At 39.7% G+C, this 26434-nt stretch overlaps 2 protein-coding genes across 4 annotated transcripts; one reads left to right on the top strand and one right to left on the bottom strand.

Moving 5' to 3' along the window:
* Window positions 1–636: 636 nt before the first annotated feature.
* On the top strand, window positions 637–6257 carry eif2s1b (eukaryotic translation initiation factor 2, subunit 1 alpha b). The gene is made up of 8 exons (XM_046835995.1): window positions 637–792; window positions 2057–2299; window positions 3676–3755; window positions 4065–4216; window positions 4897–5003; window positions 5130–5227; window positions 5569–5712; window positions 5825–6257. The coding sequence occupies exons 2-8, from the start codon at window positions 2059–2061 to the stop codon at window positions 5948–5950; spliced, it is 948 nt and encodes a 315-aa protein (XP_046691951.1). The 5' UTR covers window positions 637–792; window positions 2057–2058; the 3' UTR covers window positions 5951–6257.
* rbm25b (RNA binding motif protein 25b) lies at window positions 6223–24964 on the bottom strand. 3 transcript variants are annotated; one of them, XM_046835992.1, is made up of 18 exons: window positions 24814–24964; window positions 20307–20430; window positions 19032–19081; window positions 16421–16591; window positions 15842–15899; window positions 15555–15715; window positions 15081–15266; window positions 14127–14210; window positions 11043–11299; window positions 10563–10689; window positions 10382–10471; window positions 10194–10267; window positions 9472–9622; window positions 8462–8885; window positions 7994–8295; window positions 7812–7910; window positions 7571–7618; window positions 6223–6961 (listed from the first exon to the last, which is right to left on the bottom strand). In XM_046835992.1, exons 1-18 carry the CDS (start codon window positions 24895–24897, stop codon window positions 6869–6871), a joined length of 2583 nt encoding a protein of 860 aa, XP_046691948.1. In that variant the 5' UTR covers window positions 24898–24964; the 3' UTR covers window positions 6223–6868. The 3 variants fall into 3 exon arrangements, with proteins under 3 accessions (XP_046691948.1, XP_046691949.1, XP_046691950.1); XM_046835993.1 differs by having other exon boundaries at window positions 20307–20467; window positions 24814–24914; XM_046835994.1 differs by having other exon boundaries at window positions 24870–24888.
* Window positions 24965–26434: the final 1470 nt, after the last annotated feature.

The raw sequence follows: 26434 nt of genomic DNA, 5'->3' as shown, positions 1-26434 counted from the left end.
TATATTTGAGCTTGTGCAGTTTGCTACAGATGCATGTTGCAATCTCTGACTGGTGCACCTTCCTGACCATCCATTCAAAGGAGGTAAAAATGGCAACGTGATTGGACGCTTGCTAGGGGGCCTTTGACAGCTTGAATTTCTTTTTTTTTGTTTTGTTTTGTTTTTAAAAGAAATAAATGTATTTATTATTCCTGCCAAATGTTATATACATCATTAATGTTTTATTTTCAGGAATGGTCAGGTGTTTGGTAGACTATATTTCTTATACAACCCGATGGAAGTAGTACCTTTTGATTTATTATCTTCTGTGTTTTTAATTTGATTAGATTTTTTTATTCTTGTTAATAGTGTTTCTTGTAAGGTATTATTGGTATGAATAATGTTTGAATGGGTTGGTGAAAGTAGCGATAGCAGTGCACTGATACTGCACCGGAAACGGACCAATAGTTAGTGCATACAAGATATTCTACATGAAACGGATCCAACACTCTAATTCTAATTTAATGTTAACAAAGATAATACCCATACGCTTTCCATTCCGTTATCTATATACTTTAGTTGCTCGCTAAATAAAGCGCAAAATAGAAAAATAATGCCTAGTATTATTAGCGGCAACTTACGACTTTTATTATGAAGTATATCATTGTGTAGCAACCATTTTGTAAGACTAGGTGTTTCTGCTTTCCCGGCGTCTTTGCTAACTCGTGAGCGCGGAGCTGCTCTTCCTCAGAAGGGAGAAATTTTACAGCGTGATTCTTTAGATATTGAAGAATCTGTCAGTAAGACGTTCAGGTAAAACTGCGTTTTGTTGCCCTGCTGTTATGGCCGTGTTTTAATCGGCGTGTTAAAGGAGCGGGTTATTCGGCATTAGCAGGCTAACTCGAGCCGCTTTCTTTCTGCATGTGGCGGCGTGGAGCTCAGTGGAGCAGCCGCTCACAGCGCCGTCATTAGCTACAAAATGTAGTGTTTCCTGCTCTAATATCCCTGATTCAACTAGTCAGGCTTTTAACACGTTATTTATGGGTGGATGTGTTAAATCGTATGAGCCCGAGGTTGGTGGGAGTTTGGTAATGTAGGTGATGGTGTTGTGTTTGAGCGTTTGTGTAGATTTATGACAGAACCTTGTGTGTTCGTGTTCACTCTCAACCAACACACATTTTAACGTTATTCACTAGCACGATGAGGTGATGTGTCGTTTGCGGCCGAGTCGACTCTGAGTCGGTTCGTTTTTGGTGACTCCTTTCTGACTCTTTCCTGCGTCTGATCCCTTCTTTTATGTCTCCCCGTATCTGACCCTTTCCCACGTTTGACTCCTATTATAACTAGTGTTTGATTCCGTAATGCTGTCACCGAAATGCAAGTAGTGAAATCTCACCAAAATGTTATTGACTCTCTTTAAATAAAGTCTAAACCCCTAGCGATGTGTTGTCATCCAGAAGCCTCCTGGGAGCCGACTCGGAGTTGATTCATAGTGGAGTCGGCTCAGCTCGTCAATGATGTACATCACTATAGGATATGTTAATAAGCTCATTCAGGTGTTTTAGAGCAGGAAACACTCACATATACAGGAATATGATTCACCACTAATATTAGGAAACGGCTTCAATGTGCATTATCAATAAAACGTTACCTGAAAGATGTTAAACGTGATTGAATATGAAGGTTTGGGCCGTGTTCTCCTACATGCCACTTTAGATCTTGTGATGAGGATCTCAAGAAGTAAAGAAAGACAGTTGAACCCACCCACCTCTCTGTTAGGGAACTAATCTTGCTTAGTGCACCTTTAAAGTGTGTGTGTGTGTGTGTGTGTGTGTGTGTGAGAGAGAAAGACCCTTAACCAATTATATGGCAGATGATCTATCTCTCTATTCAAATCAAACACATTAGCATGAGTGCCATACTAAATATTGTTCATATCTTTAATAATAACCAGACACACAACACGTCTTTCATTTAGTGTTCATAGTATCGTAGAAATATAGAGATGTGCATGTATACATTGAGGGAAATATAAAGATTATTAATGTATTCAATTTGCTGGATTTGTTTGCTACAGGAATGCCGGGACTCAGCTGTAGGTTTTACCAGCACCGGTTCCCGGAGGTGGAGGATGTGGTGATGGTGAACGTGCGCTCCATCGCCGAGATGGGTGCTTACGTCAGCCTGCTGGAGTACAACAACATCGAGGGAATGATCTTGCTAAGCGAGCTCTCGCGCCGTCGTATCCGCTCCATCAACAAACTTATTCGCATCGGACGCAACGAGTGTGTGGTGGTCATTCGAGTGGACAAAGAAAAAGGTGGGATTTTTGTGGTTGTGGCATTTGGAGAAATGCTTTCCTGTGCAATCTTTTCAGTACATGAAAAGCTAAAGGGAGCTCTTCAGCAGATCTGATTATTTATTACAGTCTTAGTTGGTCACATTGATTGTTTTTTTAAAGTAAATTCGTTTCGACTTCATTTCCTCCAAAGAAATAGAGCTGCTTTTATCAGTCTTAAAGTTGTAGACGCTTTTGTAAAGTTAATCACCCACATTTTACCAGACATTATCCTGGTGTATCTTTTATAAATTCCATAACAGCTACAAAAATTGATCAAAAGCAAAGCTCACAGAGTTGAAAATGAGGACTAAACAATGAAAGATGGCCACATATGCATAGTGTGTGCTAAACCTACTAGTAATGTGGTTCAGCCACTGAAAAAACACACATTTCCATTACATTTGTCCTCATTGATTGCCTAGTATTTCAATTTCGATTGCTTATCTCACGTCATTCATATTAATACAGACGATATATCGGTGTGTGAGCGCATAATGGAAATCGTTTTGCTATTCAAACTTGATGTCTATAAAATTGCACTAAAATAAATTGTTTGTTGAGAGGGCAAGAGAGAGAGTGAGATGGAGAGATACTTACTTTATTCATCCCAATGGGAAATTTAGAGCTTCCAGCAGTATCCACAGACAGGTAGGAAGGCAGGCAATCAGTACTACAAAATACTAAACATGTAAAGGTACGGATTTTACAATAGTACATTTCCTTTTATGCCTATAGAAGCTCTCAGTTCTTTTTAAATTATTTTTATAAAAAGTTTTTCCATGAGTTCCACTTTTCTTGTCTGAATGTTGCTGGATGCAATTTACCAAATAAGTTTGTACCAAAACACATTTGCTCAAATTACCTTTAATTATATGTTATGATTAATGATATTCATCTATGTGAAGACACTGATCGTGTTAATGATTTCGCACAATAATTATCAACAATGATTTAATAAGGTAGGAAACTCTGCAAGTATTTACATTTTCAAATTATAACTTCTACAACATTTTCACTAGCCACTAATAATTTTTAACAAATCATGCACTATGTTGCATCATGTTTGTACAGATTATCAAGTACATAACATACAAAAATCAACTTGGTACCAGCTAGCTTTAATCTAATAATAATATATTTTTTTATATTATCATTTTCAAATTTACACCAATGCAATTGTGATTTAAAAAGTAAATAAATGCAGCTCACTGGTAAGTGGTGCTATGGTGAGCTATTTTTAGAAAATGTGGTTCCTTACGGGCACCATGTTGGTGACCCCCGCTCTACATGAAAGAGGTCCAAACAGTGTATCTTGTCCTAAGTGAGCTCTGATTCTGTTTTGTTTCTCTCTATAGGATATATCGATTTGTCGAAGAGAAGAGTTTCTCCAGAGGAGGCCATTAAGTGTGAAGACAAGTTTACCAAATCCAAGACTGTAAGTGGACACAAAATCCTCCCTCGGCTACACAGTGGCATTTTTTATTACAGTTCTTTAAACTAAAAGTTTGACAATTATGGTGAAGTTACAAATGCATTTATTTCCATCTAACAAATATTCTTAGAAAACCGTAATTATCTTTTAACAAACAGTTTCATTCAGACGGAGGGGATTTTTTCCCTACTTGGTGCCTTGCTTTTAGTCTTGTAGTTGATATAAAACCCTGTGTTCATTCACATTCCATTCACATTTTGATGTCGCAATGTACCATGTTTCTCTAAAACGTGATTTTGACTAACGCTTTAGGTGTACAGTATTCTGAGGCACGTGGCGGAGGTGTTGGAGTACACTAAGGACGAGCAGCTGGAGAGTCTGTACCAGCGCACTGCCTGGGTCTTCGATGAGAAATACAAGAAACCAGGATATGGCGCTTACGATGTGTTTAAACAAGCCGTGTCGTAAGTACTGACCTTTATTACAGTACAACATGTAGCTGTACCCGTGATCATTTACTAGTGATAACTAGACGGTCTCGAATCTTTAATAATTTCACTGCAAATTCAGCTCGGTTCCTACTGTGTACTGGACTAGAAACCCAGACCTTGTGTGTTAATGATAATTTCATATCAAACATTTCTTATTTGTATTTACTGCTTTTGAAAAAAATAGCTATATCCCCATACTTAATTTTTGTTGCTTACTAGTTTCACTCACAATCTAATTGTCTGAAATCCTGGTAGGCATCATTTCAAAAGATCATGCTGTGAAATGAGCCATAAAGAACAAAGTCTTTAGAAATCACAGCTTTTATGTAATATATGTAAGCAGCAAAACACTAGGGACAGTAAAAGTTGTTTAAATGTAAATTATCCCATTTATCACCGTGTTCGTTAGTGGACTTTGGTCTATCTGGTCAGGGTGTGCGTTTTTTGCCACAAGTGTAATTGCATGTAGCTAAATTTAAATCTAAACACCGTTCAGTCAGTTGTACAAATTCTTTTTGTAACGCTTTATGGGATCGGCCCAATGCATACAGTGCTAGCAAAAAAAAATGTTGGCCATGATTTGGGCATTTCCAATCTCATCTATGGATTATTTAAATCTAATATGCATTTCTGCTTATTCTTTTATTTGTCAGTGATCCTGCCATCCTGGATGGGCTGGACCTGACAAAAGAGGAGAGGGATGTACTCATCGATAATATCAACAGGCGGCTCACACCACAGGCTGTCAAAATCAGAGCAGGTACTGAAAGCTACCTTCTATATAACAATGTTTTGATGTAGGTGCTTTATTGCAATCAGTTTGCGGGCGTTTTGTATTCCGTTGCTTTTGAACAGTTGTTATGAATAAGAGTTGACCTGTTTATAGATATCGAGGTGGCGTGTTACGGCTATGAGGGGATTGATGCTGTTAAAGAAGCCCTGAGGGCCGGACTGAATTGCTCCACAGAAGCCATGCCAATCAAGGTAACGTAGCCTTAGATGTCCAAAGACCTGTTCAGCTGAATGGATAAATGAATGGTAACTGATCTGTATGTAGAGAGGTGTGTTTTCATTCAGAGACCTCAATATACTTTTGATTTGATATTGGTTTGATGCCATGCTTTGGCAAGAGTTCTGTTGTTTGAAATCTTTGGATAATTTTTATAGCTTTTCATACTTTGACAGATGAGTCCAAAGAATGCCCCTTAGTGCACCTATACAAATATATAATGTACGCAGTGTAAAAAAAAAAAAAGTTTAGGCACCCCTACACTGATGCCTTCAGCAGATTCAGAAATGAATCAGTGTCTTTCTTATGGGATTAGATCAACCTAATTGCTCCCCCACGGTATGTGATGACCACCACCACTCTGGAACGGACTGAGGGTCTCTCCATGCTCAACCAGGCCATGGCGGTCATTAAGGAGAAGATTGAGGAGAAACGAGGAGTTTTCAATGTCCAGATGGAGGTTTGTTTCTCCAATATAAATTAATTCATGGCATCTTTTGTGCAGGATTGATGCAGTTGTAGAGTCAAGAATTAGTGCTGCACACTTCCTTACGGTGTCCTTTTGCTTTCAGCCCAAGGTGGTTACCGATACAGATGAGACAGAGCTACAGAGACAGCTGGAGCGTTTGGAGAGAGAGAATGCTGAGGTGGATGGAGATGACGATGCTGAGGAAATGGAAGCAAAAACTGAAGATTAACAAGCCCTTGGTGTGTTAAAGGAGTTGAGGAGGTGAAGCGCCTGCAGCAGCAAGCAGACCCTCGTGGAGGGGATACAGAGATATTCAGAATATGAACTGTTTTTGTATCCTGTCAAAGTGGAGTGGGTATATAAACATGTAAAAGGAAAAAAAAGGAAAATAAAAATTTATAGACAAACTAATAACGTTGGGTTTTGACCCCTCTGCATAAAAGGTGAATGGACTTCAACTGTCTTTCCCATTTTACTTAAAGAAATCACAATCTAAATTCATTTTATTAAAAAAAAAAGATTACTTTTATTGAAAACACATCCATTACTACATACAAAAACAGACCAGTTTCCATCATTGCACAACCATCAAGATCAATTTAAGCCCGACATTTCCAAAAACAAAAGAACCAAATCGTTGTGTGGGGGTCCCCCCCCCACTCACCATGGTGTTGGAGCGACATCACTTTGAGACAGTTGTGGAGATAAACTCTTTGGTACAACTCAACAACTTTGTCACCAAGAAAAATGAACAAAATCAAACTGTAATCTAAATGTAGTTGGCAAAATCTACAGGTGTCGCAGCTTACAAGAAGATACTGCTTTTATAGACATCAATTACACTTTAAGCAGGCATGGATGAAGATCTAATGAAAACCCTTCAGACAAGCCCTGAGGAAATAGTCACCTCACCCAAATCTCTAGCAGTGAATGAGAATAGCTGGGATGCGGTTTCAGAGCCAGTGCTCACAAATCAACACAGTCACGTGTAGATGGAGAGGGGGGGGGTCTGACTATATATTTATAGATGGAAGTAATCAATTTGCTGGGTTGAAGGTTTTAAAGAGTCGCCCCGAATGTTTCTCTTCACAAGGCGAACTGATCACAGGAAAGTCAGGCGCAGCTTTGATCCTCGTTCAGTGCTTGTTCATTTGCCGAGTCCGATCTTCTTGGCCTCTGTTTCATATATCAATAACCTCCACATTTTCACAATGAACACTTCTGCTTCTTCATCCAACACCTGAAAAGGAGAGGGGATAGACAAAGCTTAACACACGTGTCATACACTGAACAGGCATAACATTATTACACTATGAACAGGAAGTGAATAACTGATTATATTACTCTTCATCATGGCACCTGTCAATGGGTGAGATATTGGGCAGCAAGTGAACATTTTGTCCTCAAAATTGATGTGTTAGGAATCAGGAAAGGAGGAAAAATTGGCAAGAATTTGAGTGAGTTTGACAAGCTAAAATGTAATGTCTAGACGACTGGGTCAAAGCATCTCCAAAACTGCAGCTCTTGTGGGATGTTCCTGGTCTGCAGTGGTCAGTATCTATCAAAAGTGATAAACCCGTGACAGGGTCATGGGAGGCCTCATTGATGCAAGTGGGGAGCAAAGGCTGGTCCGTGTGGTCCAATACAATAGACGAGCTCCTGTAGCTCAAATTGCTGAAGAAGTTAATGATATTAACGCTCGATGGGTCAGAACTGTTTTGGCAGCAAAAAGCTTTTAGGCATGTGGTCAAAATGTTATACCTGATCGGTGGGATGTGTGTATATTATTCATATTTACATACACACACCTCTATCTATATCTATATATAAATAATGCAAAATTACTCACCATAGCAACATCATCTAAGATGCCTTGCGGCGTACTGTGAGCCATCACCTGTCGGAAGAAACATGAAATACAGTCATCTACAGCTATATTCCTCAAATTAATGATGTTATATAAACATGTAAGCAATCCAATCAAAGAGCTATATCAATGCATCTTAAACGGCAATTCCGTATACATTCACAGACAGCCTGAAGGAGCAAGTCATCCTACATTCAGAGGTATGACAGATGTTGACCTTTACCTTTGAGCAAACAAAGTCAACTAGAGTGGCTTCCTCTTCTCCAATGTACTCCACAATCTTCTTATTGATCCACGGCCGAATTCGCTTCTCCATTAGAGTCTGAGAAAGAAGTACCGCAATTAATTAAGCCCACCCCAAATCATCTGGTTACAAACACATGGGGGGGGGGAGATGATGCTTACCGAATCCACGACAGACCAGTCAAGTGGGTAGTTGAAAAGCTCAGGTTTAGCCGTGGGGATTTTCTCGATCAGACTCTTGATGTGTTTTCGTTTCTCTTCTGTATTGGCCCCTTTGCCTCCTGCTGCTCCAGCGCCCTCGACTCCACTACTGCTTTTGTCTTCATCCTCGTAATCTAAAGGGACTAGCTTTCTCTTCCGAGGTGCCTCATCCACTTCGTCATCATCAAAGCGGTTGAAGACGCTCTCCACAGCCAGCTTCTTGCGTTTGCCCACACTTGGCTGGCTTGGGCTGCCTGTGGCACCTTGTAGTAGAAGAAGGAGGATGTAAGAATAGCTATGCATGCATATATTATGGAGAAAAACACTATAACAGTGGGATTGTTCTACAGGACAGATGTAGATCAATGTTGATTCACATATCTATTAAAAAAAAGTGAAATTGTATCAAAGGAAATTGGGGGCTCTCACCGAGTTTGAGGCTAAGGCCTATTTTAGGCCGGTGCTCCTCCTGTGGCTGAGTTTCCGGTGGCGAGTTTTCATGGGGAATGATGATGCCACAGGGAGACTCTTCCCTTGGTGTGTTGGGTGAGGCATTACCGCTGGCCGAGGACACAGACGGGGCAGCCATGATGGGCCTCATAGTGGGCTTGAGACATGGCTTAGAGTCTTCCTCATCCTCCACTTCTTCTCCATCCTCTACATCCTCATCTGACTGTACCTGGGCAATCGGCCTGCGTCTGTCTCGTTCCCTTTCACGCTCTCTACCCCTCTCTCTTTCTCGCTCTCGCTCTCTCTCGCGCTCTCTCTCTTCACGAGAAGGCTTGCTTTCTCGCTCTTCCTCAGGCTCAGGCTTTACTGGGGGTTGCCGCAAACGCTCGGCTTCCTCTTCCATCTGGGATACAGACAGTTAAAAAAAAAAATAGAGGGTCAAACAAAATTAAGGTGAAATGCATTTAATTTTAAATACTTTTATTTTAATGTATAATTTACATATCAAAAACTTTCAATTAAGAATTTAATGTTATGCTGTGATGCAAAAAGAAAATCTTTTTATTTGAATTGCACTAAATTTGTGGCAGTGAAATACTGTGATGTACGAGTTATTATAGCATGATTTGAAAAATGCAATGCTAAATAATTAGCCAAAACCTATTTGGTATTTTCTTTAGATTTGCACTAGATCATGGTACAAGTAGGGAAAAACAAGTAAAGATGGTAATGACCTCCAACTTTGCAATATATGTGTTGTAAGGACATCTTCCTTGAATTTTGAAAGCACCGTGTCTAAAAACAAAATATCCAATACTGAGAGTTTTGAAACCCTGTAAATGTAAAGTGATAAATACTGGTCCCCACTTTAATACCAAAAAGCTATTGGCAACGAAGCAGCAAAGGAATACATTTGGGGGAAAAAAGACTGTCTGCAAAATGTGTCACACTGATTTCACTGTAACTGCATGTCAAGACAATAGACGTACCCTGCGTAGCTCTGCATCTGGATCAGGATGTCCCTCCGCTAAAAGCCTCTGCCTGATCTCCTCCAGCTCCTCCTTCTCTCGTTTCCTATCTCTTTCGTCAAGCTCCATCTCCTTCTCTCGATCACGCAAGCGTTTCTGCAGTGCACTGCCCCTACAGGCCAAACACACCAATGCAGAGTTGTAAAAAAAAATCAATAAATAAAAAATCAATGGCAGTTAAGAAATGCGGGTTTATTCAGTGTACATACCATATACATAAACAATCATAGGTTCACCTATAACCACCAATCAATGAAAAGTAAGCACCGTAGGACCATCACTGATTAATATTATTTGAGTGGTGTACTATTTTTTTAAATCATTTATGGCTAAACCAAATACAAGTTCAAAAACAAGTAATTCTTGTTTTCCACTGATTGTGGGGGATCTGGTATTTTAAAATTAATTTCCCTGCAATACTTTTACTAAGTAAATTAAAACAAATACTAAGTTTGAGTTGCCATTTTTAAAACACACACAACTGAATTTGAATTGCTGAGAAGCTGATAGGGTATAAAGAGAGTCAGCGGTGTTGCAGTTTTACATTGTTCACCAGATCTCGGCATCATATTTCCTATGTTAATATCTACCTGCATTCTCAAAACACCTTTGTTTTGGTCCTGTGGCATCCTGGTACCAATCTTTATCTCTAGATTGACAAAATTGTAAAAATTGTAAATTACTTGTAATATTTAGGGTCATCCCGGTCATCATCATAATCCTCCAAAAACTCCTTTAGTCTTTTGCCTTCTTTTGCCTAATTGAGAAAAAAAAACCTTTTTGTAACTGTCCAACATAAACACATCATGGGCAAATTATTTAGAAAACCCATGTTAAATATATATAATGTTTGAAAATAGATCTCCCTTACAGTCTCTCGTCGGCGCTCTTCTTCTCTCTCTGATTCCTTGGTGTAGTCTCTGGCTTTTTTCCTCTCTCTAAGCTCCCAGTTTTTCAACCTCTGTACAGAAGATGAAACATGATGCTCTAATTAATTGTGGAACCTTGATACAGAACACATAGTAAAAGAACAAAGCCCAAGCTCTGCCAACCTCTTGATAGGCAGCTTCCTTCTCCCGGAGCTTCCTTTCTAGCTTGCGACGCTCGTAAGCCTCCTCTTCATCTTCTTCACGATCTCGCTTCTTATCCTTATCTCTTTCTCTGTCACGGCTTTGCTCTCTGCAACATCACAACGATTAAATGAGAAGAGCTGAAGTGTCATATTGTCATAGTAGGAAAATGTCACACGGTTTTGCAATGTTCATAAAGTGGCCAGAGAAGAATTGTAATAGTATGTCAGATCAACAACAGCATTAGCAAACTTTCTTAAAATATCATGATCTATCTATTCACACTAAACAACTGCCAAAATCTGAATAGCTGAAGTTGTAAGACAATTCAATAGCGTTATGTGAACCAATTATGTTGAATACAGTAAAAGCGTCATTCATTTTTACACTTAATATGTAACTATACACAACCAACCACAATAATATTAACTGTATCCCAGAATGAAGGAATGTTGTACACACCTGGATCTGCTGCGAGCTTCACTGTGGTCTCTGCTTCTGTCCCATTCCCTTTCTCTCTCCCGTTCTCTCTCTCTTTCACGTTCCCTGTCCCTCTCTCGCTCTCTCTCCCGCTCTCTCTCCCTTTCTCGCTCCCGGTCCTTCTCCCTTTCACGCTCCCTTCTCTCACGCTCCCTCTCTCGCTCCTTGTCTCGTTCCCTGCGCTCACGCTCCAGCTCCTGACGCTCCTTCTCCCGCTTTCCTTTCTCCTCCTCGAGTTTCTGCAGAGAGGGACAGAGAGAGAGCCTGAGTGTTCATACAGTTAACAGATGGACATCACAGTATAATTCTAGTCTAGACTGCAATAATGAAGTGGTTTACAGTTCCTGTCCTCTATAAGGGCTATAAAAATCTGAGTGTCCACCCACCACAATGTCAGCAAGTGGAAGGCCCTTTAAACCCTTTCCCCGTTTACATTTCAAGATCTACATAAGATCCCTGGAAACCACTTTACACATTTCAAACAAAATCAGGTAATAGGACGCTGTAAAAGGTTTCCACCTCATAATATGAGCAAGAGTAAGACTTCAATCCTTGTGAAACTAGTTTTTTTGGACTTACAGGTGTTGAGCTATGGTTTCAGAGCTTCGCTGCCCCTACAAGCCTTTTTGTTAGGCCTGGGAGGAAAAGCAGGTCAAAGGATTTGCAGGAGAAAATAAATTCAGAAAATGTTTGTTTCTTGTTACACGTCGACACATGACAAAACAACTTCCAAAACATTCTGTGAAAACGTGGTGACAGCAGCATTTTTTGCAAAAACGGCACTCTGATGATCTCTGTGATCGGACAGAAAGGGCAACAAATGAATTTGTAGAGGCTGGCTTACCCCATCTGCTGGTGGCCTGGGCACTCCGAAGGCTCAACTTAGTGAGTATGAAAACACACTTCAGCCAGCAAAACACCCACGGTTTTACAACATTCTGTATTCACATGCCACTCTATTGAAATAGCAGGACTCATAAGTCCTCTGGACAAAGTGTAGCTAAACTGTCAGTGATTTGTCGCAACCTCACACTTAAAAAGATGCATCCAGAAAACCGTGAGTGTGATGCATGACGGTGAGAGCAAAAGGGGAATAACACAGGAAGAGAAAGGAAGAGAAAGTAAGAAAAAGAGCAAGAGGAATAGTGAGTGATGCTTTAAGCAGAGAAAGACTGGTGAAACTGGTCACTGAAGCTGGGTTAAATGGTGGAATGAACTGCCCTTCACAAAATGTACGTAATTAAATATAAATTGCAGAGATGCACTCGGCTCGCTAGGTTTCGTTCTATGTTTAATTTACGATTTAATGGTAATCACTGACCTATGTATTGACCGTGCAGTTACTTATTCTTCACATTAGGGTATTTTATGTGTACCTTGAATGACTGGTTACCAATGTGTACAGCAATCTGGAATACTTACTCTTTTCAACCATATATAGGTTGTCTGTGTTCTTCCTACATCTCATTCTTGAACTGGAATGGACAATGCTTTTTTAACTGCCTTTAATCATTTACATCTTTATTGGCTAGGTGCATTAGTATGCCATGTTCTAAAAGAAAGGAAGGTATACCAAATAAGAAACAATTACCAACACCACGTTCCTTCATTGGACAGCTGTAACTGCTTTATATGGTGCCCCATGCTTCGACAGTTGTTACCTTGATTTACAACAACTACTTACCAGCATTTGCTTAAAATTTCTCTCTTATAGCAGACTAACATGGCCCAATGTTAATATGCTACCAGTATACAAATGTATACTCTATGGTTATATCTGGCCATCTATTCTTGTCCTGTTATATTCAACAACTAGTTTTATCTATACATTATTATGTCAATATTTTTAGCAATACTGAAATGTATACATAGGCCTTCCCTAAACTGATTAAAAATCATGGTGATGTTTACACTGATGCACTCTTTAAATGAGTCTCATGTTAGACAAAATGCTGTGAAATGAAATGTGTACTGCAGTCGGAAAACTAGTAATTAACGTGAAAAGGATTTTAAACATCTAAAGTACAACAGATAATGAAAAGGGCAACAAAGTGAGGAAAGCATAAAGAGGAAAACAAATTTAACAAAGGCACACGTAAGCAAGTAGGAAATAATGAAGTGCTCACACACAGGGCTAGATCATACCTGTAAAGTCTTCAGAGTATCCTCGTGCTGTGGAAGGGCGCCCCCTACTGTCACATACTGTGTGACACAACTGTGCCACAATTCAGTGGTTATTCAGTCAGCTGAAATCATTTATAGCATGAGCATCATCTTAAATTGGAGGGGACCCACACAGGTTCACTGGCCTCTTGGAGAACAAACTGATCTTACATTATAAAAAATTCTAAAAGACTGCAGGGAAAAGTCAATTATGTTCAACTGTTTGCAAAACTTTGTACATACTTGACACTATAACCAGAATGATTTGTCAATGCATTTCCCCAAAGTCACAGAACAGTTGCTCCTGTGCAAGTCCTCCAGAAGGGGGCGCCCAGTATACGTAGAAAAGAATGGGAAGATCATACTTACATCCTATCCTTGCAACTTTTTCCCAAAGCTGTGAGATTCATCTTGCTTTAGTCACCATATGATCTCTATCATAATGGTGGGGTTTAATGAACAGATTAGCTTGGAGGGAAGTTTACATTATGTGCATGCATTTTTATGACTGACTAAAAGTTTGAGGAGCTTCTAAATTTTTAGGTCCGTAAGATACTAACCCAGGAAAGATAGGAAAGATCTCCAAGACCAAAATTAGACCCAGTCTTGGACTTAAACAAGACTGAGTGAATATATCCTAGGGTTTCAGATGGTGGCTAGATATTATCTAAGTCTATGAAACCAATCAATTTCATGTTCACAGAACTGAGCTCCCCTGTGTTGAAGAAGGTCAGGCATAAAGAAAAGTGGTCTGCTTAGTAAAAGCCAATTTGACTTTAAGACTCCAGAAGGCTCAGTATATCTATTCTACTCATGTTGTTCTGGGTGAGCTAACTGAACTACAGGTGTACAGGTTTTTGCTGCACTAAGTTGGGATGTGAAAGTAGGCTGTGAATGTGTTACCTTGTGGGTGTCACGGAATTTGTTGATCTCCCTGGAGATCAAATCTCTCTTGTCCTCCTCCATTTCTATGGCATTGATGTCCTCCTAAACAAGGATACACAAGACCATGTGACACCAGCTTACAACATTAACTTGAGGAATGACAAATAATTATAACTAGTGTTAGTCTGTGATTAAATGTGCATGACACATGAGCTATCAAAAGCTGAGCCTCTCTGAATATATTCCATTATATACATTTCATTTTTCATTCTGTACCGTCTTGTGTTTACCTGCACAGAGCGCTCCAGTGTTTGGCAGTTAGTGCGTCAGTAATAATGGTCCATTAGTTACATGGACTAAACGAAGCATTATTTTTTGTAATCTAATTACCCGAGTTACTCGAGGAATCGTTACAGACCTATTTATTTCACACATGTAGTTAGACAGGAATGTAAAGAAATTATGTGACCGAGGAAAACACAGACCTCCAACTACACTCCTGTTTCTCCCTAATAAACATCTGTAAAAATTAATTTAATCTACTGTAAAGATTCTGTTGATGTTAAATCCGCCCGATGCATTTAACTGCAGCTTTATCACGTTCGGAAAACAATAAATATTAGTGTAATTGTCACTTGATTTATCCACTCTGTTTTAATCCCAAAAATAATTTTCTTATTTCTACACAATTTCTCTACCGGATCAAATCATGTATTTGCATGTTTGGTTAAACAATACAGAGAAATATGAACAAAAATAAGTACTCATAATTAATAAGTAATAATGAGTGGCATGTTGTCACAGACAGTAGCAATAGTGCCAATGTCCCCAGTTCAAGCCAAAGCCTGCACGGTTTCAGCAACTGAAAAACTGGTCAACTATTTAAAAGCTAACTATTTAAGCCGTTCTGAACATCCTACAAACAACACAACCATAAAGAGCGAAGTACAGTTGGCACTTTCACTAACGCACCTCTTCTTTTTTCTCCTTCTTTTTCTTCCTGCGACTGGATTCATCATCCTGAGAAGGTGCATTGAGTTCACTGGAATATTCCCGGATCAGGCCATCAATTGCTCCTTTAACTATCTGATCCCGTTTCTGTGTTTCTTCATCTAAAACCTCCTCTTCATCCTCACCAACCTCCTCAGCTTTGTCATTCTACCAAAAGGGAAAAACAAGTCATGATGCAGTGTGTGTACAGAATAGCACAGATAGAACAATGTTTACATATTTACAACAATGAATCCCATCACTGATTTCCTTCATGCCCAATTGTTTTATTTTCTTACTTTTGGGATTAAAATTAATATTGCATAAAGACTTTCATTATATCAAAGAAAAAAAATAATAATTTGACTAATAATGATTAACAATTAATTTTTATAAAAAAAAAAAATTAAACCTGGAAAACTGTGTAAGATTAGGATCCATCACTTCTGCACTCACCCCATTGGAGCTCCTCTTTTTGGCCTTCCACTCATCCAGCTGAGCTTTAGTTTTGGCATCCACCTTCACTAGCAGCTTCTTCTCACCAACCTGCAGCTCATGCAGCAGTCGCAGAGCACGTAGAGTCGACTCTGGCTCCTTATACTCACAGAAACCAAATGCTGAAATAAAAAACACACACACACACACACACACACACACACACACACGGTGTCCGTATAAAGTTAAAGAAAGTAAATAACAGAGTGCTTTGTACCTTTATGAATTATGTAAAACTGTTTAGTTACCCTGTAATTTTCCTGAAGCTCCCTGAACTCGTTTCCAACTCAGGACCAATCCACATTTCTGGGAAAAAAAACACAACAGAAAGGAAAGTTTTATTAAAAAAACATTTGAGAGAATAAATATGCATTCGTTTGTATCCTTTTATGGCTTTATATAAGTAAAAGGACTTTCATCTATTAAATAATTTTTCTCTACGTAGCTGATCTAAAGTGCATCAAACTTTTTTTAAGAGTTAAGGAACTTTGTTAAGCTGGAAAAGAGCAGAGAAACTGCAAACCTGATAGTGGACGAAAATAAATCTCATTATTGAACAGTTTTTCAACTTTCCACTTGTTTAAATTTCACTGCATTTTATATATATAATCAGCTACAACTCTAGTTATACGCGGTAAATTCTAGCTACAAGTGATTCCCGCCTTTTTAATACCATAAACAGCTACCTTCTAATTTGTGATAAATATTTGTAGATGCCAGATATTCTCACACACACTCAAACACATTAAAAACCCAACCCACTACAAATCCTACTTTTCCCAATGTGATCACAGCCATTTTAAACACCATTATACTTCATTACTTACTGAGAGCAGCTGTCTGATCAGCATGTCTGACGCTTTCTCCGAGATGTTCCCTACAAACACTGTTGTTGTTGGACCGCTGTTCTCATCGGCATCCTTTGCACGAGCAGCCGGGACTTCTTTCCTCTGAGCAGCTACTTTACTGATCACTTGCATCGATGTGGGAACAAGAACCTGGACAATCCAACAACATACAAATGATGATGTAATTATTGCTGAAGTAAAACGCTTTATTAAACTATACCTCGGTATTGTTTTGTATTTAAAACAACAAATATGTTCGACATTCAATATACAGGGAGTGCAGAATTATTAGGCAAGTTGTATTTTTGAGGATTAATTTTATTTGAGGATTTAATTTGAACAACAACCATGTTCTCAATGAACACAAAAAACTCATTAATATCAAAGCTGAATATTTTTGGAAGTAGTTTTTAGTTTTAGCTATTTTAGGGGGATATCTGTGTGTGCAGGTGACTATTACTGTGCATAATTATTAGGCAACTTAACAAAAACAAATTCATACCCATTTCAATTATTTATTTTACCAGTGAAACCAATATAACATCTCAACATTCACAAATATACATTTCTGACATTCAAAACCAAACAAAACAAATCAGTGACCAATATAGCCACCTTTCTTTGCAAGGACACTCAAAAGCCTGCCATCCATGGATTCTGTCAGTGTTTTGATCTGTTCACCATCAACATTGCGTGCAGCAGCAACCACAGCCTCCCAGACACTGTTCAGAGAGGTGTACTGTTTTCCTCCTTGTAAATCGCACATTTGATGATGGACCACAGGTTCTCAATGGGGTTCAGATCAGGTGAACAAGGAGGCCATATCATTAGATTTTCTTCTTTATACCCTTTCTTGCCAGCCACGCTGTGGAGTACTTGGACGGTGTGATGGAGCATTGTCCTGCATGAAAATCATGTTTTTCTTGAAGGATGCAGACTTCTTCCTGTACCACTGCTTGAAGAAGGTGTCTTCCAGAAACTGGCAGTAGGACTGGGAGTTCAGCTTGACTCCATCCTCAACCCGAAAAGGCCCCACAAGCTCATCTTTGATGATACCAGCCCAAACCAGTACTCCACCTCCACCTTGCTGGCGCCTGAGTCGGACTGGAGCTCTCTGCCCTTTACCAATCCAGCCACGGGCCCATCCATCTGGCCCATCAAGACTCACTCTCATTTCATCAGTCCATAAAACCTTAGAAAATCAGTCTTGAGATATTTCTTGGCCCAGTCTTGACGTTTCAGCTTGTGTGTCTTGTTCAGTGGTGGTCGACTTTCTGCCTTTCTTACCTTGGCCATGTCTCTGAGTATTGCACACCTTGTGCTTTTGGGCACCCAGTGATGTTGCAGCTCTGAAATATGGCCAAACTGGTGGCAAGTGGCATCTTGGCAGCTGCACGCTTGACTTTTCTCAGTTCACGGGCAGTTATTTTGCGCCTTGGTTTTTCCACACGCTTCTTGCGACCCTGTTGACTATTTTGAATGAAACGCTTGATTGTTCGATGATCACGCTCAGAAGCTTGGCTATTTTAAGACTGCTGCATCCTCTGCAATATATCTCACTATTTTTGACTTTTCTGAGCCTGTCAAGTCCTTCTTTGACCCATTTTGCCAAAGGAAAGGAAGTTGCCTAATAATTATGCACACCTGATATAGGGTGTTGATGTCATTAGACCACACCCCTTCTCATTACAGAGATGCACATCACCTAATATGCTTAATTGGTAGTAGGCTTTCCAGCCTATACAGCTTGGAGTAAGACAACATGCATAACGAGGATGATGTGGTCAAAATACTCATTTGCCTAATAATTCTGCACTCCCTGTACAGTAATCCCCCACTTTAACGCGGCTCAAATCTAGTAGGATTGCATTTGCCACATTACAAATTTGTTTGGCTGATTTTCCCGGTCTCTCACGGATAGCACGGTAGACCTTATAGGGAATTGTTTTTATGTAGTTTTATGTTGAAATAATAAAATTGATAAACTTTCTTTCGGCTTCTCCAATTAGGGGTTGCCACAGCGGATCCTCCGCATGTTTGATTTGGCACGTTTTTACGCTGGATGCCCTTCCTAACGCAACCCTCCCCATTTATCCGGGCTTGGGACCGGCACTAAGAGTGGCTGGGGTTGGTTCCCTGGCCGGGAAACGAACCCGTGCCGCAGCGGTGAGAGGGCCGCATCCTAACCACTAGACCACCAGGGGACCTAATGAAATTTATTAATAAATTTATAAAACAACTATTCATTACAAAATGAAGTAAAATGTTAATAATGTTGCTGTACTGTTAATACTGTAATGTTAGTACTGTATACATAAAACAGCATTTTTTGGGTGGCATCTGTTATACGCGTTTTTTCTGTTAACCGCGGGCGGTTTTGGAACGTAACCACCGCGATAAACGGGGGATTACTGTATTTGCATGTTATTTGAAATAATGGTAAAACTTGCTTTTTGATTAATATTATATCATGAGTATTTTGCATTCTATTATAATAGTTTATAACACGTTAAAGGCAACGGTAGGTTGTTATCAGAAGTATTAAAAATAAAAATAAATATATTTATTTTCAACTGGTAAGCAGGTTTACCGCAGGAGCTGGGGCCATTATGCCCATGTGAACTGGAATCATCGGGGCTCCTGTAATAGGAAAAAATATAACAACGTAAGTGAATCTCTAAACCCTTGGCCCAATGGATAAATCTGTATACACACATATGGATCCTTAAACTCCAATAGCCTCAGACACTATTTGTACAGGACAATTGTCTAAAACATCCTGTTTATGATGTAACTCAGAGGACTACACTATATCCACTGTAGGCTAAAATGCAAGTGCAAACAACAGCTGCGTTGATTTATGATGCTTAAACTAGGTTTTTGCAATGAATGAGGTACTATTTTACACAGGAATAGTATCTGTAGCAGAGCACACATGTATGGTAACTAAATAAAACGGCAAAGTTTGTTTGTTACACTACACTTTATAATTTTTTGAAGATGAGACTAAAAAAATGCCTTCGGTTTTTCATGCACATATTTTGAATCTTTGCCCCTGGCTTTTCCTCCATCTCTGTCCAATAACTAAAAGCAATCACTGCTTTGATGTTTTAAAGATGTGTATAATAATGTCAGGTATCAAGCTCTTCAGACTTCTCTAATTGTCTTGTGCACATTTAATTCAGGTTTCCCCCTAATGCTACCAAACATAGTGCCCTGTCTAACCAATCAGCATTTGCTTTAATGCGTGTAGATTGCACCATGGCAATGCTTAAATTTTCTCTAATCACATGAACAGTGTCACAATCTAAAATAATTCGATATCATATTACATATTCCACACTCGCAGAACAAATGCGTGTGGCTAAAATTGCACCAGGGGAGTCCTCGTGGTCTAATGAAGTACCATATCCAAGATACACAGGTTCCATCTAATGACAAAAAATACATAGTGTGCTTTTATGTCCTTTTTCTCATCTGTGGCCCGTCACAGATACAGGCATCTTGCAGAAATCCGCCTTAAATCTCAAATCAGGAGGTTAAGATCTTTTCCTGAGATGCCCAAATTAAAGCCTGTGTGCCAAAGTTCTCACGGTGGCAAATATGAGAAGTGGAGAAAAAAAAATATCCACTGACAAAGTTTTTCAGTTTCTAATTTAACATTAAACAGTACGTTTGTTTTTATTTTTAAGCTGCAAAAAAATTTATATTGAAGAAAAGTAGCACAGTATAAGTGAATGACTTTAGTGGACATGCGCACTTCAAAGTGCAGGTAGGGCATGCCTTACCACACTAAACGATTAGCTGATTACAGAGAATTCTCAGCAGTCGCAAACAGAGCAACTCGGATCTGAGCATACTCTACCTGGCGGCATTGAAGGAGGAAAGCCAGCAAACTGTGGTGGAGGGATTCCAGGAGGCATGGTAGGGATGCCCATTTGTGGCCGATTGAGATGTGGAGGGAAGGACATCTTGGGCAGATTACCCACCTGGAGCACAGATGGAAGATACTTGGTCACTTTTGAACTGAAAAATGAATCAGCATCAGAGCAACCATTAAACACTACGATTCACTGACAGCCATGTTTCTCTTCCTTATGCTGAAACAAATGCCTTGTGTTAGAGCTCGTTACAAGCAAGTTTTCCTGTCTTCCAAAAAGGATGATTTAGGGTAAGACAGGATAATGTAGGATTTGATAGTATTAGGGCTGTTGCTATCGATTATTTTAGTAATCGAGTATTCTAACGATTATTCCACCGATCAATTGAGTAACGGGATAAGAAGCACTTTTTCTTAATTAAAGAGCAATACTAAATATACAAGAGAAAATTAGACGGGCCTCTTAAAATTAATAAGTACTTTGTTTCCTTTTTGGAAAAAAAATAATTTATTGCTGAAATTATGAAATAATTTACCTTGATTATATTTTTGTATTCGAATTACTCAAGTAATTGTTTCAGCCCTAGATAGGATATGATCGGATAGAATAAAATAAGATTGAATAAGAGGATAGTCAGGAAACAGTAGGAAAAAATGGAATAAGAAAAGAAAAAATAAGATGGCATAGAATACAAAAGGAGAGTATACACCATTTCAAGGATGTAAACAATAACAAATGCGTTGAGATGATCGATGATGCAGTGCATGTCTGGTCCGTTAAAAACCTCTGTTTGGTCCATTGCTATGGCAACAGGGATTGCACTTGCATTGCCAGGTAAGAATTGAGTTAGCACTGTGGTTTTATCATTACATAGACATACAGATGTTAAACGCTCGCGTGCATGGTTAGAAAAGTGAAGCTAGCGTTAACACCACGCGCGTTACAAAATTGTGCTCAATCATAACTTATTGCATACATAATTATTTCACACGATTTTAAATGTTTGTGGTTAGAACACGTGTAGTGTGTTGCTGTAATCCTTTTCGCTCATTGTGCTCGTTAGTTAAACGAAAACGTCAAATGACCAAATATGTCACTTGGTCTATAAAAAAGGACAGGAAAAGAAAGGACAGGATAGATAGGAAAGGATAAGAGGACAGGAAATAATATATGTTAGGAAATTTAACTATCTGGCTCAAAGGACCAACTGTAAGGATCTGGTGTTCGCTGATCAGGAGGTTGTACTCGCCCCAGTGTGTCAGTAAAAATACGGTACAGGATTCAGAACACTCAAACTTTAATGGGTTTAGGTTGATAGTGTGCAATGTTATTCTTGCATGTCATCTACTAGCTGTTTGGTAGGATGCGTGATGTCGAATGACAGCTGAATGGTGCACTGTGATGTCACATGATGAATGGTAAACTGTGAATATCCCTCTAGTGGTAAAGCGTGGAAATGCAACTGAAAGAATCCTTTCATTCAGGATAGGATAGTAAGATAAGGGCAGGATGAGATAGTAAGATGAGATAGCAAGATTGGGGCAGGATGAGATAGTAAGATGAGATAGCAAGATTGGGGCAGGATAAAATAGTAAGATAAAATAGTCTGATCGGGGCAGGATGAGATAGTCTGATCGGGGCAGGATGAGATAGTCTGATCGGGGCAGGATGAGATAGTCTGATCGGGGCAGGATGAGATAGTCTGATCGGGGCAGGATGAGATAGTCTGATCGGGGCAGGATGAGATAGTCTGATCGGGCAGGATGAGATAGTCTGATCGGGCAGGATGAGATAGTCTGATCGGGCAGGATGAGATAGTCTGATCGGGGCAGGATGAGATAGTCTGATCGGGGCAGGATGAGATAGTAAGATAGGGGCAGGATGAGATAGTAAGATAGGGGCAATATGAGAGGGTAAGATCGAGGCAGGATGAGAGGGTAAGATCGAGGCAGGATGAGAGAGTAGGATAAGATAGTAAGATCGGGGCAGAATAAGATAGTAAGATCGGGGCAGGATGAGATAGTAGGATTAGATAGTAAGATCAGGGCAGGATGAGATAGTAAAATAGGGGCAGGATGAGATAAAATAGGGGCAGGATAAGATAGTAGGATAAGACAGTAAGATCAGGGCAGGATGAGATAGTAAAATCGAGGCAGGATGAGATAGCAAGATCGAGGCAGGATGAGATAGCAAGATCGAGGCAGGATGAGATAGCAAGATCGAGGCAGGATGAGATAGCAAGATCGAGGCAGGATGAGATAGCAAGATCGAGGCAGGATGAGATAGCAAGATCGAGGCAGGATGAGATAGCAAGATCGAGGCAGGATAAAATAGTAAGATGAGATAGCAAGATTGGGGCAGGATAAAATAGTAAGATAAAATAGTAAGATCTGGCCAGGATGAGATAGTCTGATCGGGGCAGGATGAGAGTCTGATCGGGCAGGATGAGAGTCTGATCGGGGCAGGATGAGAGTCTGATCGGGCAGGATGAGAGTCTGATCGGGGCAGGATGAGATAGTCTGATCGGGGCAGGATGAGATAGTAAGATGGGGGCAGGATGAGAAGGTAAGATCGAGGCAGGATGAGAGGGTAAGATCGAGGCAGGATGAGACAGTAGGATAAGATAGTAAGATCGGGCAGAATAAGATGGTAAGATCAGGGCAGGATAAGATAGTAAGATCGGGGCAGGATGAGATAGTAGGATAAGATAGTAAGATCAGGGCAGGATGAGATAGTAAAATAGGGGCAGGATGAGATAAAATAGGAGCAGGATAGATAGTAGGATAAAATGGTAAAATAGGGGCAGGATAAGATAGTAAGATAAGACGGTAAGATCTGGGCAGGATGAGATAGTAAAATAGGGGCAGGATAAGATAGTAAGATAAGACGGTAAGATCTGGGCAGGATGAGATAGTAAAATAGAGGCAGGATGAGATAGTAAGATCAGGGCAGGATGAGATAGCTAGATTGGGGCAGGATAAAATAGTAAGATAAAACAGTAAGATCTGGGCAGGATGAGAGTGAAATCAGGGCAGGATGAGATAGTAAAATAGAGGCAGGATGAGATAGTAAGATCGGGGCAGGATAAGATAGTAAGATAAAATAGTAAGATCAGGATGAGAGTGTGATCGGGGCAGGATGAGATAGTAAGATCGGGGCAGGATGAGATAGTAAAATAGAGGCAGGATGAGATAGTAAGATCAGGGCAGGATGAGATAGCTAGATTGGGGCAGGATAAAATAGTAAGATAAAACAGTAAGATCTGGGCAGGATGAGATAGTGAAATCAGGGCAGGATGAGATAGTAAAATAGAGGCAGGATGAGATAGTAAGATCGGGGCAGGATAAGATAGTAAGATAAAATAGTAAGATCAGGGCAGGATGAGATAGTAAAATAGGGGCAGGATGAGAGTGTGATCGGGGCAGGATGAGATAGTAAGATCGGGGCAGGATAAGATAGTAAGATAAAATAGTAAGATCAGGGCAGGATGAGATAGTAAAATAGGGGCAGGATGAGAGTGTGATCGGGGCAGGATGAGATAGTAAGATCGGGGCAGGATGAGATGGTAAGATCGGGGCAGGATGAGATGGTATAAGAGGATAAGATTGGATATAAGTAAAATAAAATGATTTAAAAGCTGAAATAAAATAGGATATGATAGAACAGTATGCTTTCAAAAAATATAGGGTTGATATTTTCTTTTCCCCTTTATTAATCAAAGGAACTTGTATTTTAAACCTGCCAGTTTACAGAAATACAACAAACCAGACACCAAAGTGTAAAAGAATATTATGGCTAAATTAAAGACGAGAAAGGGAATGTATATATAAATATAAACTGCACATCAAAGTGCTTTAACGAGGTAAAAACACGTTGCATCATCAAGTTGTAATAATTATATGTGAGAATTACCGTCATTATAATATCTGAGCGCTTGTTTATATTATATAACACTGGTAATGAAAATGTGAAGGCTGCTCGCAGGAGAACTCGTAGCTAGTCAGGATAAAGCAGCAAAAAGAAAATTGCTGCCAACATTTTTATCGTTTCCACGCTAACAAAATGTCAGCTCTTCAGTATGGGAGATGTGACTGCTAGCACAGTCGGCTAGTGGGAGCAGGCAGCAGGTTCTTCAGCTCTCCACTGGGGTGATATTAAAGCCCTGCCCCGGGTTTTCCACTGTTCCCGAACTGTGTCCGTGTATCCACATTCATTCTAAACACAACGCGCAATTTTCATTTAGTTTCCTTTTGACCAATCGGTCTGAGTCAGATAAGAGCAGCTAGCTCGCTAATTATTACTCGCTAGCATTGTTAGCAAGACAAGACGAGCTAAGCTAGGCTAGGCTATGCTAAATCAGGACTGCTGAAATGAAAGCGCCAACTCGTGCTCTTCAAAGACTTGAATCAATTCCCCTTCAGTGTTTGTACAATAAACGCGAGCTTTTCCCAAAACAATGAGAAAACACCTCCGGGATGGGTTTGTACTCACCCAGCTCGAATACAAGTCGCCTTGTGTTTCTAACGGAAAGTGAAGTTTCAGCTCACCCGGACCCGAATCGGCGAAATCGACCATCAACCCTATCAACCACACTTCCGGTACAACTGCATTGTTGGAAATTTCCTCTACAAATTCAAAGTCCTTTTTGAAGCGCGCGGCTCTTTCCGGATCCGCATGACGCTCCTTTCCTCTGCATGGAGTTCTCTTCAGTGCAGCTGAGCATGGTTCCTCATGAACAAGCCTGAAGATCCATGAAGTTACTGTGCAACTCAAGAACTATGAGGGTGGATCTGGACGAACGATGGATGGATAGATAGATAGATAGATAGATAGATAGATAGATAGATAGATAGATAGATAGATAGATAGATAGATAGATAGATGGATGGATAGATAGATAGATGGATGGATGGTGGATGATAGATAGATAGATAGATAGATAGATAGATAGATAGATAGATAGATAGATACGGACGGACGGATGATAGATCGATGATAGATGGATGGATGGACGAACAGACGGACGGTGGATGATAGATAGATAGATAGATAGATAGATAGATAGATAGATAGATAGATAGATAGATAGATAGATAGATAGACGGATGGTGGATGATAGATAGATAGATAGATAGATAGATAGATAGATAGATAGATAGATAGATAGATAGATGGTGGATGATAGATAGATAGATAGATAGATAGATAGATAGATAGATAGATAGATAGATAGATAGATAGATAGATAGATAGATAGGTTCCCTTCTGAGTTTGGTTCCTGTGAAGGCTTTTTTTTCCATCTCACAGAGTTTTTTCTTTCGTCAGTCGCCACTTATAGGCACTAAACTCATCAATTCTAATTTGTATAACCTGTTTATCCCTGTAAAGCTGCTTTGAGACAATGTCCACTTTGTGTGTGTGTGTGTACTGTGAAAAAAAATTAGCCAGTTCAAATATAATGGTTAATAGTTCATTTTATAGATTTCAAATCAGACTGGGGTTTCAGGATTTGCTGTTCAAGCTATTTTGAAAAAGCACAAAGAAACAGGCAATACTGTGGACCATACGAGCATGCAGCAGTTAAACAATACATTATTCACACTTCTCTTTGACAGCAAAAGATGTCCAGCTGTGCCATCAGCAAAAAACTGGCGGAAACCAATGGGACCCAGGTACACCCATCTAGTGTCTGGAGACATCTGGCCAGCAAGTGCAAGTGCTCTGGACTGAAGAGTCAAAATGTGAAGTATATGGCTGTAGAAGGAGGCAGTTATATTAAAGAAGGAGCAGTACAATATTAAGGCAACAGTAAGGCATAGTGGAGGTTCCTTGCAAGTTTTGGGCTGCATTTCTGCACAATGAGTTGGATATTTCATCAGGATTAATATTGCTTATAAATGCTGAAAACTACAGGCAGATACTTATTCAGGATGCAATACCATCAGAGAGGTTTCTGTTTTGTCCCAAATTTATTCTGCAGCAGGGCAATGACCCTAAACATACAGGTCATTAAGACCTATCTTCAGCATTGAGAAGAACATGGAGTCCTGGAAGTGATGGTTTGGCCCACAGAGGTGTTCCTGGTCTGTCTGGGATAACATAAAGAGACAAA

This window comes from Silurus meridionalis, chromosome 23, assembly GCF_014805685.1.
Source record: "Silurus meridionalis isolate SWU-2019-XX chromosome 23, ASM1480568v1, whole genome shotgun sequence".
Classification (NCBI taxonomy): domain Eukaryota; kingdom Metazoa; phylum Chordata; class Actinopteri; order Siluriformes; family Siluridae; genus Silurus; species Silurus meridionalis.
The sequence above is the reverse complement of the archived record's forward strand: the minus strand, read 5'-3'. Positions and strand labels throughout refer to the sequence as shown.

Excerpts from the sequence above, each read along its gene's own strand:
- eif2s1b (XM_046835995.1), top strand. The coding sequence starts at position 2,059 with ATGCCGGGACTCAGCTGTAGGTTTTACCAGCACCGGTTCCCGGAGGTG. Across the intron at positions 3,756-4,064 it reads AGTTTACCAAATCCAAGACT|GTGTACAGTATTCTGAGGCA; the intron begins GTAAGTGGACAC and ends CTAACGCTTTAG. Across the intron at positions 5,004-5,129 it reads GGCTGTCAAAATCAGAGCAG|ATATCGAGGTGGCGTGTTAC; the intron begins GTACTGAAAGCT and ends ACCTGTTTATAG.
- rbm25b (XM_046835992.1), bottom strand. The coding sequence starts at position 24,897 with ATGGTCGATTTCGCCGATTCGGGTCCGGGTGAGCTGAAACTTCACTTT. Across the intron at positions 16,592-19,031 it reads TAATGGCCCCAGCTCCTGCG|GTTCTTGTTCCCACATCGAT; the intron begins GTAAACCTGCTT and ends TGGATTGTCCAG. Across the intron at positions 10,690-11,042 it reads GAAGCTCGCAGCAGATCCAG|AGAGCAAAGCCGTGACAGAG; the intron begins GTGTGTACAACA and ends GTGATGTTGCAG.